Genomic DNA, 16455 nt, shown 5'->3' with positions numbered 1-16455 from the left:
CTGGATTAAAGCTTTCAGTTCCCTCGCGTCCAGAGTTTTTATTTCAAACATTTATTTGGGGTGCCCAAGGAGGTAGCAGGTGAAGATACTTTGGGCTGACCTGAGGATTTGAGTTCAATCTCTGAAACCCAGGGGTGGAAGGAGAGAACTGACGTGGCAGCTTGCCCTCTGCCCTGTGCCCACGGCTGGTGTGTATCCCCACACACAAGTAAGGTGGGGTTCTTTTTTGTTTGGTTTTAAATTTGAGTTTTCAGGCTGGATGGCTCACCAGTTAAGAACTCTTGTTTTTTCCAGAGGACTCAGGTTCAAATCCCAGCACCCACGTGGCAGCTCACAGCCATCTGTAACTCTAGAATGTTACAGCCATGTAGGCAAAACACCCATCCACATAAAAATTTGAAATTTCTTAAATGCTTCCCTTTCCATTTTACAGATGACAGACAGCGCTCCACTGCTGGGTCACATCCAGCCCTGAGTTTAATTTGTGGATGCTTTTCTGCCTCTGTTCTTCCATTGTTTTTGTTTGTCTGAGTTTTTTTGCTTTTGTTTTAGTTTGGTTTTGGTTTGGGATTTGTTTAGTAGCCCAGACTGGACTTCAACATCCACTTCTTCAGTCATTCCAGTGCTGGGATTATAGCACCTCCCTCCTCCATTAATTTTTTTTAAAATTTATTACCAGCCGGGCGTGGTGGCGCACGCCTTTAATCCCAGCACTCGGGAGGCAGAGGCAGGCGGATTTCTGAGTTCGAGGCCAGCCTGGTCTACAAAGTGAGTTCCAGGACAGCCAGAGCTATACAGAGAAACCCTGTCTCGAAAAACCAAAAAAAAAAAAAAAAAATTTATTACCTTGTGTCTGTATGATCTCTTGAGGTGCAAACATGTGCACACGTGGAAGTTTTACCCAGCTAAGACATCCCACAGGGTGTGTGTGTATATGTGTGCGCGCGTGCGTGCGTGTGTAGCAGGATCTCACTACGTAGCCCTCACTGGCCTGAAACTCACTATATATAGATTTGGCTGATATCAAACTCAAGAGATCCACCTGCACACCTGCCTCTGTCTCCCAGGAGCTGGCATCACCATGCTTGGCCGTCTTCCATATCCAAAGTAGTGGCATCCTTAGTCTGCGTTGGGGCGGATAGGAGTGGTGAGAGGGCTATTTCTAAACCCACAACTTGCACCGGACCCCATCCCCCATCCTACAGCTGTCTCTGTCTATCCTGGGCCCAACATGGCACCTGGTCCTTGTTGCCTCATCAGACAGCACCTTTCAGTTTTAGGTCTTCCTACTAGACACTAGACACTGAGAAAAGAGGGGGGGGTCCCCCAAATTTACTTTGCTGGAGACCAAATTGCCCACCAAAAGATAAACCAAGGGAGAGAGGTCCTGCGTAGGTCTTCTCTTCCCTGCCTGGGCGTTCAAGTCCAGCTTTTTATTGGTCAAAAGTTCCCCCTCACACACCCCCGCGGGGAAGTCGACTTTTCACTGGTCAAACACTAGCCACGTGACTCCCCTCTTGTCTTCCTGGGCTGGAAACCACGGGAGGTTGCAACAAATTAAGCTGAAGACTGAAGCGAGAGCTGGGTCAGGTAAAGAAAGCCCTTACCGGGAAGGGGCGTTACAGATCCCACTTTATCCCCAGATAACAAAAGAGGGCAAAGCTGTATAAAAGGAGTGGGCAGCCCCGGCGTCCACATACTGCCCAACACAGGACCGAAGGGCGGGGAAGGAGTGAGACAGATGATTCCGAAGCAGGAACTCAGGCAAGTTTTTGTGGTCCCAGGTCCTTCCCTTTAAAGGTCAGACAGAGAAGGAAGTTAGAGACAATCAAGGGCGTATCAAACCAGACTTCCCAGTTTTGTGCAGACTGGGAACACTGTCTTTTTAGCCGTGTTTTAGAAACAGCAGAAGTTTTTGTGGAATCCTGCCTGAGTGAAAAGGGGAGAGTAGTGGGTGGGTTTTCTTCATAGAGGTCAAAGACTGCCCTAAAATCACAGCTGGGAAGGGTGGCAGCTAAGTGGGCGCTGGATTGCTTAGACAGGCTTCCTAATAAGGTATTAATGTGCCGATGTGCCGGCCTGGGAAAGCGGGGATGCTTTTTGGTATCAAGGGTTGGGACCCCGAGTGCAGGGGTTCTAGGAAGGCTTCTGCTTCAGTTTTAGGTTTGTCTTGTTGACCCAAATACCATACCATTGCCGATTTCCATGGAGACGATGGGTCTGACATCACCCTGGTTGCCATGGTGCTGAGTTCTGGAGGACCTGAGCAGGCTGTAAACAGCCAGGGATAAACAGGGACTTCTGCTCTAGCTGCTGTGGCCACTTCCTTCCTGCTGCCACCTGTTAGCAGTCACACACAGCAACTGGGATGGCAGGACAGTGGAGGGGCAGAGAGCCGAAAGCTGAAGGAAGATGACTGTGTGGGTGTCACTAGAAGAAGGGGGTGGGGAGTTCAGGTATTTTTAGGGGGACTTGGTATAGGGAAGTCATTGCAATTGTTTTGTCCCTGTGTGGGATGGGTACCAGCGTCTAGGAGACATGAGCATTGTGGAAGACACCACTAGATGTCCTTTACCTATCTTGGGCTTGAATCTTGCCCAACAGGAGCCACAGGATTTTTTAAGGCAATCACGCAGGACTTAAACCCAGTGGGAGTAGTTGGGGAGCATTTGGCTGGTACAGTTAAATTTCACATTCTGCCTTTTCTGCCAGTGGGTCAGCTAGCTGTCTGTCACTCCATCCTCTTGCTTGATCCCAGTTGCACCTCCCTGGCTCAAGGGCACAGCCTTGCTTTATACTGGTCTTTGGAAGTGGAGGGTGATACCTTAACCCCAGCTGCCCTCCAAGATGATTAGCAAGGGACAGGATCAGAGGCCCAGTTCCCCACCCCCCATTTTGCAGATCATAATGTGATTTATCGATGGTAATTGCCACAACCCCGCTCCTCCACTTCTCCCCAGTCACTTTCAAGATCCCAGAGATCAACCTGTACAATTTAAGGTTGGGAGGGAGTGACCCAAGTGGGCCACTGGGCCCTACAATATTGGAAAACTTCCTTCCTGCTCACTCCAGTGGTAATCCTAGCTGAGCCCTGCACAGCCAGTGCTGAGAACCCCGAAACCGGTAGTCCCCAACCTTCCTAACGCTGCGACCCTTTAATACAGTTCCTCATGTTGTGGTGACCCCCAACTGTGAAGTTATTTCGTTGCTACTTCAGAACTGTAGTTTTGCTGCTGTCACGAATCCTAGTGTAAATCTCTGATACGCAGGATATCTGGTGTGTAAGCCCTGTGGGATGTCGACTCACAGGTTGAGAACCACTGCCCTAAGTGCCCCCAGTGCGTGGAGGACTGATGGTGGGTGGGTACTGGGACACTTGGGCCTTGAGGAGGCTGGTGGGCCTTCTCTTTGGGCTCTGTGGGAGGACACTGGGGACTATGGAGGACCCAGGTATTGTGAAAGGGACCCAGGTCATTTCCTTCTCTCTTCAGTCAGTCAGCCTCTGAGATTCCTCCTCTAGCCAGAACACCAGGGGTTGGACTTCTCAGCCTTTGTTCCTCTTTGAATCTTTATGGCCAGTGCAGTTTTCCAAGGTCCTATGGACCCTTGAATGAGGTAGCTTTCCTGTGGCTTTTAGCAGAGTGAAGTGAATACCGTCAGGAAAGCTATGGGACCTGGGGCAGGAGGACTGGGTCCAGCCCGGGGTTCTGAGGAGACTGCCCATCTTTTGAGGCCTGAAATCCTGCTGCTGCTGTCTGCCTCTCCTGAAGGGAACTCTCCTCCTCCTTTCCCTCCTCCTACTCCTCTTCTTCCTTTTCCTCTTCCTCCTCTGCTTCCTCCTCCTCTCCCTCCTTTTCTCCTCTTCCTCCTCCTTTCCCTCCTCTTCCTTCTTCTTCTTCTTCCTCTTCCTCCCCCTCTTTTTCCTCCTCTTCCTCCTCCTTCTTTTTCTTCCTTCTTCCTTCCTCTTCTTTCTTCTTCATCTTTTGGTTGTTTCTTTGGAACAAAGCTCATCTGTGTTGCCCCGGCTATCCTGGAACTTGCTCTGGCATCACACTCAAAGAGCCACTGGGATTAAAAGCAAGTGTAGGCCTCCACACCCAGGAACTCCCTTTCTTAAGAGAGCTTTTCTCTGCAGGTGGCCACTCTAGCTGCACTGGACCTCCACAACTATGGCCTCCTGCCCAGACTCAGATAATAGCTGGGTGCTCGCTGGCTCTGAGGTAGGAAGAGTGGGCCTGGGCAGCACATGGGAGAGGGGATTCCTTCAGGGGTGGGCTGCTTTGTCCGGAACCTGCAGGCGTAAGGGTCCTGCACAGCAAGGTGTGGTCGTGGGAGTGAGAGTGCTAGGGATTAGGGAATGAAGAAGATCAAAGCAACAGCTGGGACCCAGAGTCTTACACAAGCTGGCTACTGATGCCAAGCAAGTTTACTCTGAGGTACGGTGTCCTGTATGCTATTTACAGGAAGAAGTAGCCAAGATCAGCAGAGAGCTAAGTCAGACAATGTTGGCAAAGAACACAGGATACCTCAGACTCAGCTGCCTTGGGCTGGATAGCCACATTCTAGGGGAAAGAGTCAAGTCACCAGAAACTGCAACCTTGACTCCTTCAAGACCCTGGCTGCAGCCCTAGACCAGCATTGCCAAGCCTGTTCATGAACAAGGGACACAGAACTAAAGTTCCCTTTGTCCTTTCATTGGGACCTCTGAGGAAGTCTTAGGTTGGCCTGGCTTCCCACACTGCTTTCTGGATCTGTCCTGTTCTCCTCCTGGTCCTAATGGTCATTGCAGAGTCCCTATGGGCTTTTATGGAGCTCCAGTGCAGGGAGGAGATCCGGCACGGAACTCTGCTGTTGGGGCTTGGGCTGAGCAGGGAAGAAGGGACCAGATAGGTCAGCTGAGGGAAGCAGAGAGGAACTTCTGGTGTGACTGCAGCAAGAGTAAGGTCATGAGGTGATGAAGGCGAGCCATGTTGAGGAGACTGAAGAGCCTTAGGATAAGGTGGACGGACACCTGCTATAAACTCTGTTGGAAGGGCCTCTTCAAGGGTATTGTCTAAGGGCTACTATTGCTGTGATAAAGCACCGTGACCAAAGCAACTTGTGGGTGAAAGGGTTTATTTGAACCTATACTTCAGGTAACAGTCCATCACTGAGGGAAGTCAGGTCAGAAACTCAAACAGGGCAGGAACGTGGAGGCAGGAGCTGATGCACCTATGGAGGGGTGCTGCTTACTGCCTTGCTCCCCATGGCTTGCTCAGCCTGTTTTCTTCTAGAACCCAGAACCACTAGCCCAGGATGGTACCACCCACAATGGGATGGGTCCTCCCCCCATCAATCACTAATTAAGAAAATGCTCTATAGGCCTGGTTACAGCCTGATCTTATGAGGGCATTTTCCCAGTTGGGGTTCTGGCCTCTCAGATGACTCTAGCCTGTGTCAGGTTGACATAAAATTAGCCAGCATATGTGTCATCTGATGAGCGGACAGTGCAGGGCTGCTGAGTTGGAGAGTAGCCTAACACTCAGAGTCACTGGCAGGGGACCAAGCCTGTGTGGCTGGATGGGGACAGGGACAGTGCTTTCAAAGCTTCTCTAGCTTTCCAGGTGGTATTTGTTAGGGCAGGAAACCAGAGGGCTCCTGGTACCACCAAGAAGGGAGAAGGCCTGGTAGGCTGGGCACTTGTAGCTAGAGAGGGATGGCAGCATGTGTCTAAGGGACCTCAGAGACTTCCTTAGAGCCACTAGGAGGAACTGGACACAGTGGAGCAAGCTGTAAGCCCATTAATTGGGAGATGGAGGCTAGAGGGTCAGGAGGTCAGGGTTACCCTTGGCTACACAGCAAGTTTTGGGATACATGAGACCTTGTGTCACTAAATTAATGAATTAAATAAATAAACACCAGGAGCTAGAGAAGCCACAGAACTCGGTTTAGACTTGTTGGGTTTGAGGTGCCCTTTAGGAGACCAACTGGGGGTGAGGAGTTGACCTCAGCAGTGACCTTAGAGTAGAATACAAGGACCAGTGCTCAATGGTGGGAATTAAGATAGGCCCTGTGCTCAGTGGGCCCTGGTCTCCTGTCATAGTGCCTTTGCTGACAGCGGGGGGACTTGGGCCAAGTATTTCACCTGTTCATCCTTTATTATAAATCAGTTTTGTGATCCTTGCCTTGGAGGGGTAACCCTGAGGAAAAGGTGATTTGGAAATTGCCAAGGAATATACTGAGGTCAAAAGTTATTCTTGCCGGGCGGTGGTGGCGCATGCCTTTAATCCCAGCACTTGGGAGGCAGAGGCAGGCTGATTTCTGAGTTCGAGGCCAGCCTGGTCTACAGAGTGAGTTCCAGGACAGCCAGGGCTACACAGAGAAACCCTGCCTCGAAAAACCCAAAGGAAAAAAAAAGTTATCCTTGAGCCAGGTATGCATGGCTTTATGGCTTTATCCACAGTGGCCAGGAGACAGAGGAGGTGGATACACACACACACACACACACACATTCCTCCCCCCTGGAAAGTTGGGCTTAGTGGGTAAAGCACTTGCCACATAAGCTTGCGACCCTGAGTTAAGCTCCCCAAAGCCACTAACACTGTGATATGCTCGTGCGTGTTTGCAGTCCTGCTGCTCCTATAATGAGATAGGAGCAGGAAACAGGAGAATTCTCACAAGTCCAAGGCCAGCTCCTCTGCAAATACAGCAGAGGATAATGTTCAAAAGAGGCACAGGGGGAGGACTGAGGCGAGTTATCCCCCTCCCTTTTCTTGCTGAATAGCCCTGACTGGTCTGGAACTTACTATGTAGACCAGGCTGGCCTGAAATTTGCAGAAACCCATCTGCGTCTGCCACCTGTGTGCTGGGATTAAAGGCATGTGCTACAACACCTGACTGAGGTTGATTTTTTTTACCTCCACATTTATACTGTGGTATTATGTGTGCCTTCATAGACACATACAGACAGACACACAGTGACACACATACACAGACATACAGAGAGAGAGAGAGAGAGAGAGAGAGAGAGAGAGAATTATTTCTGGACGTAGAGCGGAGTCCTGGGGTGGGCAGGTGTCGTCTGCCAAGGAGTTGTGTGCAGAAAAGTTGCCCAAGTGGAGTAGTCAGAGCTAAGGGTCAGGCTGCAAGCCAGCACCATGGGGTCAGGCTGGCTGTGGCTGGGGGTAGTTGGGCCTCTGCCTGTAGCTGCTGGGAGATCTGGGGGCATATAGGCCAATGGGAAAGGCCAGAGAACTGAAGATGGATGTGTGGGTGGGCAGAGGAGAGGACTCTGCTCTACGTCCAGAAATAATTCTCTCTCTTCAGGGGTGTCCCTGAGAGCATAACCGTGACCTGGGTCTGGGTTGGGTTGTTAGCTTATGAGGAGCGCAGCACTGATGATAGGGGCAGGGGTCCCAGATACTGTTGGCCTCTCTCAGGGTCTGCTGGGTGAATGTTCTGGTCCCAGATCCTTACTTGGGGCTATGAGTTCATAGAAACCTGGCCTCTGGGGCAATGGGGAAGGGTAGGAAGTTGCAGAGTAGAATAACCACTTTGGATAGCACCAGGGTAGAGCAGGCTGCAGTTTCTGAGATGTGGGCTGTGATATTTGAGTGCAGCTAGCCCCCTCAGATCCAATCGGGGAATCTCTGCTCCTGATTTTGTCCTGATGGTCTCACAAAATATCTTAGTTCTCATCTCCCTCTGGCCAGAATCTGCCTGTGGAGACTCTGGGCCCAGAACCCAGGATGGACCCAGAATCTGAGGGAGCCTCCCAGGCCCTTCGGGACTCCTCCAAGGCAGATGGTAAAGAATTAGCTGGGACCTTGGATGGAGAAGGTAATGGGGGTTCATGGAGGGTTGGGTGTAACCTGTCCTCTTATCGTTTTAATGGGGGGAAGGGTGATCACCTACGTTATTTGCTTATTAGTCTGACCTTATGAGCTGCCACTCTCTGAAGTGGCTGGGGCCTGTGGGTGCTAAAGGGCTGCACTGTTCAGTTCAGGGCTGTGGGTTTTTCTGGGCTTTATCTTCCATCACAGAGAAGCTTTTCCAGACGGAAAGTTCCCAGAAAGAAACTATTGTTCTGACAGAGGAGTCTGCGGCCAAGGTGAGGTACTTCCCTGGGGCAGGTGGAGGGGGTGAGGGGGGAGTGGAGAGGGCACGTCTCACAGCTTCGTCCACATCAGGGCACTCTGGGAGCCGATAGTCATGGGACGGAGATCCCTGGAGACACAGTGGTCCAGGAAGATTCGCAGGAGACTCCTGTGGTGACGAGCCTCGGACCAGACACACAGGACCTGGAGAGTGAGATCCATCCACAGAACCTACCCTCAAGTCCCAGAGCAGGTCAGGGGCCATCTTGCCTTCCGTTGCCCACCTTTTAGAAAGCATGGAGGGGTAGAGGGATGGCTCTGTCGTCAAGAGCACTAGCTGCTCTTCAGAGGGCCTGAGTTCAATTCCAGCACCCACATGCCAGCTCACAACTGTCTGGAATTCCAGACAAGAGAAGTTAGGGAGCTTGAAGGAGGGCCCATGGCTAGCTGATTCTTTCCTTTCTTCCGGGTGTCCTCTTTTCTTGTTTCTAGAGCAGTGGTTTTCAACCTTCCTAATGAAGGTTGAAGGACCAATTTGTTTGTTTGTTTTTGGTTTTTCAAGACAGAGTTTCTCTGTGTAGCTCTGGCTGTCCTGGAACTCACTCTTTAGACCAGGCTGGCCTCGAACTCGGAAATCCGCCTGCCTCTGCCTCCCGAGTGCTGGGATTAAAGGCGTGCGCATGTGTCACCACTGCCCGGTTTATGTTGTGACCTTTAATACGGTTCCTCATGCTATGGTGACCTCCAACCGTAAAATTACTTTCATTACTACTTCATATGTGTAATTGAATCATAATGTAAATATCTGTGTTTTCCAATGGTCTTAGGTAACCCCTGTGAAAGGGTCATTTGACTCCTAAAGGGTCTCGACCTACAGGTCATAAACCTGTTCTCGAACAAACCCTTTATTTCCAGAGTCCTTTCCTTGTGCTGGCTCTGGACCCATGGTGAGGGAAGGTGGAAGGCTCAGGAGGGACTGTGTAAGAAGCTGACTGGCCTAAGCCACAGATCTAGTCAGACTATCAGGGATGCAGAAAGGACATTCGATTCATCAGTTCCTGAAGGAGTGGGCAGGAGACCGCTCAGTCAGGTGGTGGGTAAGAAGGAGGGAGAGACAGGGACAGGTGGAGGTGACATTTGAGAAGCTGTATTGAGCATAGAATAGGTCAGGAAAAAACACTTCAGAACATGGCACCAACAAAAGACTGGGGCTAGTCCCCAGTCTGTCTAAGGCAGTGGCAGAGGTGATAGGAGACACACCTCCCCACACCCTCCATCTCTGTCGAATAGCCAGGGGAGGCTGAGGTGGGACCTCAGGCAGGGACTGTGAGGCCTGCAAAGAGAGTCTACTGACTATGAAGGCCATCAAGTGGAGAACTGTCCGACATGGGCTAGAGAGGGAAGATTGAGGTTAACCAGAAAGGCATTGGTGTGCCTCTCCCTGAACCCAAGGTACGGGGACACACTAGGAAAGATGGAGTCGGAGGGTAGTGGGTTGAATGTCCCCCTGAGGGGGAGACCCTGAAAAATGTGACTAGAGGACACATAAGTCAGAGAGGCAAGCCTGGGACGCTGGGAAGACCTCGGAGGGCAGGAGAGTGGGCTGGGTAAGAGGTTATGAGGGAAAAGGACTGGGAAAAGCCAAAAGAGCACAGTGGCCAAGGAGTTTAGCGGGGGGCCCAAGATGGTGGGATCCTGTGTAGAAACTTGATGTGAGGCCTACTGAAAGAAGAAGGATTTTATAGAAGCCGCTCCTATTTGTAGATGTTTGTCAGTGACTGGACAGGGCCGGTCAGTTAGTACGCAGCTTGAGTGGGCAGTCTTCGTGTGCCTTCTCTGTGGCCAGGGCTGGGCCTCCTGGTGCCTTCCTCCTTTTCCCTGTGTCCCTGTGTCACCTCTGCCTGTCTCACTGCCCTTTCCTCTTCCCTTCCTCTAGTTTGGAAAGAGCATCGCTGCTCTAGCAGTGACGATGACACTGATGTAGATTTGGAGGGTCTGCGGAGACGGAGGGGCCGGGAGCCCAGCTCAGCCCAGCCCGTGGTACCCGTGGATGTGGAGGACCAGGCCAAGGGCGAGGGTATAGGTGGAGAGCTGGGCATCTCCCTCAACATGTGTTTCCTGGGGGCCCTGGTTCTTCTGGGCCTAGGGATCCTCCTGTTCTCTGGTGAGTACCACTGGCTGGGCCTCCAGTCTGTCCTTTGGCCCTGCCTTGCTGCCCTGTCCACACCTACCTCTGCCTGCTTCCCTGAGGCCTCACCAGACTGTCTTCATTTTCAGGTGCACTGCTGGAGCCTGAGACTGGTGAGCAGGAGAGGCCCTGGCTTTCTGTCTGTGTTGGGTGGTAATGTGTGTTGTATGGGGAGAGGCTCTCAGGTTCAGAGGTGCATGTTATTTCTTCAGCTGTTGAACTTGTCAGCTGTTCAGGGTGCCATTTATCCCTTTAACTCAGCAGGACGACAGGCCATGGGGTGTGTGACAGGCCATGGGGTGTGCTCAGTGAAAGAGGGGTGACTAGGAGAGGGGTGATGGGCTCTGTGGACCAGGGATTCAGGTGCTCACTAACCCACAGGACCCATGGAGGAAGCCGAATTGCAGGTCTTTCCAGAAACCGGGCCAGAGACTGAACTGGTAGAGACTGTGGGGAACAGGCAGGTGCGTATGGGTTTTCCATAGGTGGGGGGGGGGAGCACTGGTGGGAGGAGCTGGGTTGCCCTGCCTGGGAGGAAGCACGAAGTAGCTGCTCTTCTATCATCAGGATGAGATAGAGCACCTGCAGGCTTCAAGTGTCCCACCAGACAGTGTCCCCAATCTGCAGAGCATGGGGCTTCTGCTGGACAAGCTGGCCAAGGAGAACCAGGATATCCGGCTGCTGCAGGCTCAGCTGCAGGTGGGCCCTAGCAAGAGGGGGGGGGGGGCTTCATTTGGCCTCCTTTACCTAGTATGTCCTAGTGGGCTTCCCCAGAGGGAGTTTTCCCTAGTCACCTGACCCTGGAGCCTCGCCCTTTGCCACTGTAGTGAGGGCATCTTCTTGGTCTTGCTTGCCTCCCTCATGCTAAGGACTGTGTTAGGGCCGGTGTGCCTGGTTTACATGCCAGGTCACCTCTGAGTGATGAGTAAGGTCTTCCCATTTGAAGAACACGCCAAGGCTCATACTAAGTGCTAGGATCAATGCGCAGTGTCCGCTCTGGGTAGAGGGGGTGGAAGAGGGACGGGGAGGGCTAGCTAGCTAGTGGCTATGCTGGGTCTAAAGAGTATATGTTTGTTGTGTAAGGACGTAGATGCTGGGTAGGATTCGACCATCTCAGGAACTGACCCAGACAAGGGGTGAAGAAGAGGAGGAGCCGTTCTGGCTCTCCAGGCAGCACTGGGCTCACACCCAGGGCCTTGCACGCACTACGCAGGCTCACTACCAACAGAACTGCATCTCTAGCCCTTGCCCACTCTAATAGAATAGAATTGGGGTAGAAGGCATTGTGCCCACCCTGACAAGGACGACTTCTGTTTTCTTCTGTTTCTAACTACATTCTAGGCTCAGAAAGAAGAACTTCAGAGCCTGTTGCACCAGCCCAAAGGGCTGGAGGAGGAGAATGCCCGGCTCCGGGAAGCCCTGCAGCAGGGCAAGACCTCCCACCAGGCCCTAGAGTCAGAACTGCAGCAGCTAAGGGCCCGACTCCAAGGGCTAGAGGCTAACTGTGTCCGGGGTGTGGATGGGGTGTGTCTCAACTGGGGTGGAGGTCCACAGGATGGCAAGGCCACTAAAGAACAAGGCCACAAAGGGCAGGAACCAGACCCCAGCTTATTGGAGCAGCATAAGCAGCTTGAGGCGGAGGCCAAGGCCCTAAGGCAGGAGCTGCAGAGACAGTGGCAGCTGCTGGGGTCTGTGCACCGTGACCTGCAGAGGGGCTTGCGGGATGCTGGCCGGGGAGCCCCAGCTCATGCTGGCCTGGCTGAACTCGGTCACATGTTGGCCCAGACACTGCAGGGCCTGGAGAATCAGGGTATCAACACTGGCAGGTCCCCCAATGACTCGGAAGCCTGGCACCAGAAGAAGCCTCACACCCAGAATCCCAGGGAGTGGAGTGGGAAGGAGAAGTGGCGCGGTGGGCAGAGGGATCAGAAGGCTGAGCACTGGAAGCCAAGGAAGGAGGAGTCTGGCCAGGAGAGGAAAAGGAGCTGGAGGGATGAGGGTCGGGAGCACACTGGGCGCTGGAGGGAGGACAGACTGCGGGCGGATGAATCTGGGAGCAGAAAGGACAGCAAGCGACAGGACCCCAAGGTACACCCTTGGAAAGATGGGAACTCCCAATCTGGAGAAAGGCAGAAGCATTCTTGGGGGAAAGACAACAGCCCTGACGCCCTGTCCTCCTGGGAGGAGCTGCTGAGGCGCAAGTACCGGCCCCCTCAGGGCTGTTCAGGTGTGGCCGACTGTGCCCGGCAGGAGGGCCTGGCCCTCTTTGGTATGGAGCTGGCCCCTGTGCGGCAGCAGGAGCTGGCCTCTGTGCTGAGAGAATACTTGTCTCGGCTGCCCTGGGCTGGGCAGCTGACCAAACAGCTGCCCCTCTCACCTGCTTACTTTGGAGAAGATGGCGTCTTCAGGCACGACCGGCTTCGCTTCAGAGATTTTGTGGATGCCTTGGAGGACAGCCTGGAGGAGGTGGCACTGAAACAGACAGGCGACGATGATGAAGTGGATGACTTTGAGGACTTCGTCTTCGGCCACTTCTTTGGGGACAAGGCACTGAAGAAGAGGTGGGAATTGGGGATGGGCGGGGGAGGGAGTAGCCGAGGGATTTGAAGGCGTTGGGCCCTGAATGAAGAGGTCTGTAGCTTGAGTCTCTCTCTTCATTTCTGATCCCCTGGCCTTAGAAAAAGAAGGCTTCTGGGTACACTTCCCATCTTTCCATGAGGGGCTGCGGTGGTCCTGAGGGGTTCCCCTTTGAGCCAGGACCCCCTCCCCACCTTGCCTGTACATAGAGGGCCCCTTGTCTCCCCCAATGGATTCATCCTGGAGCCCAGGTTCCTCCCTTGCTTGGTGGCAGTCACCTGAGCTGGCCTCCACCAGAAGAACAGGGCTCCTTCTCCTTAGGGGGTCCTATCTCAGTATGTGGCATTGTTTCCTAAAGGCCATTTCCTGCTTCCTTCCCTGTCTCCCCCATAGGTCGCGAAAGAAGGAGAAGCACTCCTGGAACCCCAGAGTTGTGGGGCCCAGGGAAGAGCACAGCCGCCATCCGCACCACTACCACCAAGGCTGAGCCCTGTCCTGCTGCAACAGCCGGCCTTGGCATGCACCCAGCTCAAGATGCCTGGAGTTATGTGACCCTAGCAGCTATGCTCCCACTGTCCAGCGGGCCCCTCCTGGCTCGTTGGTGCCCTTGAATGTCCTTCACAGAAGAGAGCAACGCACTTGGCCCTGCACTGGTACTACTTTTGCTAGAAAAAAAAAAGGCCATAGTTGGCGCTGCTGAACTGTCTAAGCAGACATATGCAAAGATAAAGGCCCTGGGTACTAAGTGACATGTAGGGGCCTGCTGGGAGCCTGCTGGGGAGGACTCTTATTCTGAAGCCAGAGAGCTGTCCTTTTTTGTGGCTATCCTGGGTTCACAGCAGAGCCTACCACCCTGTGCTGGAGCTGCTGGTTAGAGACTTAGCTCCAGACTTGCCTTGGGGTTTTGCTAGCTGTGGAGACAGCTGTCCCTAAGCCTGAGGAGCCCTCACCATGCATGCCTCTTGCAGCTTTCACCTCCCCACCTGAGCTGTCCCACCATGGCAGGGCTCTGTCACTTGAGGTGGTCCCTAAATGCAAGGAACACCTTGTAGTCACCACGCTGGTGTTTAGGCACAATCTAGGCACTGCACTCGGCCTTCCCATCCATTCCCCATGTGCGCCCACCTTCCCCAAGGAGCCTAGCCTTGAGTCCAGCCACCAATTGTCTCACAGTCTAGGTTGGGTGGCCTCAAGCCAGGTCATCCTCCACAGTGTGGTGTTCTTATCCTCAGAAAGAGAGCTGAAGGGAATGGAGTCAGTAAAGCAAGGAAGCAGACATCCTGTTTCTGCCACACAAGAATTGATCCCTTTTTTGGAGCGTGCTGTGGAGGGCAGGGAACACGCTAACCTGGGTCTGCAGAGGTGAGGGAGCCACTAGGTGGCGCTCTGGCTCCACATTTCTCTAGACTTCTCCCTCCTGCCCCTGGTCACCACCCCACACCCCAGACCCCCTACCCATTTAACTAGCTCTCAAGAATTCCCAGAATCCCCCTGGTTATTCTTCAGGAACGCCCCTCCCCCTCAGTTCTAACCTCTACGCTATTGGTAGCACACTGGGCTTCTAGCTCTGGAACTCTCCCAGGGACTGTAGGGGTCAGTGACCACACAGGTCAGGTCAGTTAAGGAGGGGATTAAGAACTGTAGGTTTACTGGGCAGTGGTGGCGCATGCCTTTAATCCCAGCCCTTGGGAGGCAGAGGCAGGCTGATTTCTGAGTTTGAGGCCAGCCTGGTCTACAAAGTGAGTTCCAGGATAGCCAGAGCTAAACAGAGAAACCCTGTCTCAAAACAAAACAGGAGGCTCTAGAATGTGCTGGAATCGATTTTGAATTATTTAGCAATGCTTTTATGTCACTGTTAAAAGGCTTTTAAGTGCAGTGGCTTGTTTAATTTCCGTGCTAGACAAGACAGGTAGAAAGGGTGGCTCATTCCACAAATGTTTAAACAGTCTACTGTGTGGTGCTGGAGCGATGGCTCAGCCACTGAGGGCACAGGCTGCTCTTCCAGAAGCCCCAGGTTTGATTCCCAGCACCCACATGGTAGCTCACAAATGTCTGCAACTTTAGTTTCCAGGGATCTGATGTTCTCTTCTGGCTCTGTAGGCACCAGGCACACACACGGTACACAAACATACACGCAAAAACAAAAAAAGACCACTCATCACATTTTTTTTGAAAATAAAAGTCTATTGTGTATCAGAACCAGGGAGTGAGGCCTTAGGCCTGTAGACCCTTTAATATGCATGGAATCTGCAGCAGCAGGAGCTCTGGTTAGACTGAAGGCACATTACCTTACACAGGTCAGTGTTGTAGGCTGGGGGCTCCAGGAAAGACAATTGTATTCCCTGTCTCTCTGGACCAGTGTCCCTCAGAAGGAAGGCAGGTTTAACCCTGCTTTTGCTGCTCACTCGAGGGTCTTCAGAGATTGACCTGTTTATACAGATGTGGTGACCTTGGTGGCGGGGTGAAAGCTCAAGGCCAGAGGCAGACAGGCTGGCATGTCTGTGGGGGTGCTGGGTCTGGAGATGGGGATTTATAGGCCTGCCTTGGTTTCCTAGACGGTGTTGGTATAGGGCTCTCTGGCATCTGGTTTCCATGTCAAGAGCTCATGTCTGTTGGATAATAAATTTTGGAGTCTCAGAGTCCCTCTAGCCTGGTTCTTCTCTTCTCACACACTCAGGGCTTTATCAGTGGAACTGCATCTGCAACTACCAATCTAGGAAGGACAGGAGAGCCATTAACCCAAGGGGCATGCTGGGGAGGGCCAGGGAACCAGGTACATTGGGGTCCCATGGGGGAAGGGCCTCATACCCACCATGGCCTTAAGGTCCCTCTCTCTGTCACTCTCACAACCTATAGTGACACTGAAGACTGACCACAGGCGCTCCTCTGAGTGTGTGGGATGGAGTGTGAGAAGGGCTGGAGGCAGTGCCTTCTGCTCCCTCCCTGCCGGTGCTTGAGGGCTGAAGGACAGCACCCAGGGCAAAGTGATTCTAGGAGCAGAGATACTGGGTGCTGCGCTGGGCCCTGCTGGCTCTTTAGGGTCTGTGCTGGGACTTGCCTAGTTGAAGCTTGTGGTGTTTGCCTTGACTTTCCATCCTTTCTCTGGGGGCTGCTGCCCTCAGAGTGTCCCTGGGAGCTTTGTGAGGGTCTCACTGGAGTGGAGGGTAGTCGGGCCTTACCTCTCTTCCTCTCAGATATCAATATCTCCTCCTCCTTCTCCACTCATTCTCTTATTCTCCTGCCTCCCTTCTCTCACCCATACCTCTCTCCTGTCCTGTTTCTTTTTCTCTCCCCTTCTCTTTAGCGTCAGACCCAGGACGCCCTGTGTGGCAGGCAAAGGTTTTACTGCCAGTGGCACCTCTTGCCATTTTTATTTGGAGACAGGATATTACTGTATATCCCTGCCTGACCTCAGACTTTCAATCCTCTTGCCTCTGGGGCCTGAGAGGCTGGGACTACAGTCCTGTACCGCCACACCCTTTGCAGGGCCTTCTACATTTAAGTGGAAAACATCATTCCTTTAGCCAGTCCCCAAAACTGCTTTCCCGGGGGCCATAGCCTGTTACTTCTCCCTTCAGATTCTGCTTCTCATCTGTTCTCACTGCCTTTCCAGGC

The 16455-nt window shown here is 52.8% G+C and overlaps 1 protein-coding gene across 4 annotated transcripts; it reads left to right on the top strand.

The window, feature by feature from the left end:
* Positions 1–1489: 1489 nt before the first annotated feature.
* Pbxip1 (PBX homeobox interacting protein 1) lies at positions 1490–15479 on the top strand. 4 transcript variants are annotated; one of them, XM_085835728.1, is made up of 11 exons: positions 1490–1590; positions 4136–4220; positions 7692–7785; positions 8022–8089; positions 8169–8328; positions 10012–10239; positions 10353–10376; positions 10645–10727; positions 10831–10962; positions 11605–12824; positions 13234–15479. In XM_085835728.1, exons 2-11 carry the CDS (start codon positions 4170–4172, stop codon positions 13325–13327), a joined length of 2154 nt encoding a protein of 717 aa, XP_085691854.1. In that variant the 5' UTR covers positions 1490–1590; positions 4136–4169; the 3' UTR covers positions 13328–15479. The 4 variants fall into 4 exon arrangements, with proteins under 4 accessions (XP_085691854.1, XP_021013308.1, XP_085691853.1 ...); XM_021157649.3 differs by having other exon boundaries at positions 7692–7818; XM_085835727.1 differs by having other exon boundaries at positions 1525–1764.
* Positions 15480–16455: the final 976 nt, after the last annotated feature.

The sequence above is a fragment of the Mus caroli genome, unplaced genomic scaffold (assembly GCF_978045245.1).
Source record: "Mus caroli unplaced genomic scaffold, Mus_caroli_1 scaffold_3, whole genome shotgun sequence".
Taxonomy (NCBI): domain Eukaryota; kingdom Metazoa; phylum Chordata; class Mammalia; order Rodentia; family Muridae; genus Mus; species Mus caroli.
The sequence above is the reverse complement of the archived record's forward strand: the minus strand, read 5'-3'. Positions and strand labels throughout refer to the sequence as shown.

What these genes read in the sequence shown, in the direction of transcription:
- Pbxip1 (XM_021157649.3), top strand. Translation starts at nt 4,170, where the DNA reads ATGGCCTCCTGCCCAGACTCAGATAATAGCTGGGTGCTCGCTGGCTCT. An exon ending in ACTGCTGGAGCCTGAGACTG is followed by an intron (nt 10,377 to 10,644) that starts GTGAGCAGGAGA and finishes ACTAACCCACAG; the next exon opens with GACCCATGGAGGAAGCCGAA. An exon ending in GACAAGGCACTGAAGAAGAG is followed by an intron (nt 12,825 to 13,233) that starts GTGGGAATTGGG and finishes TCTCCCCCATAG; the next exon opens with GTCGCGAAAGAAGGAGAAGC.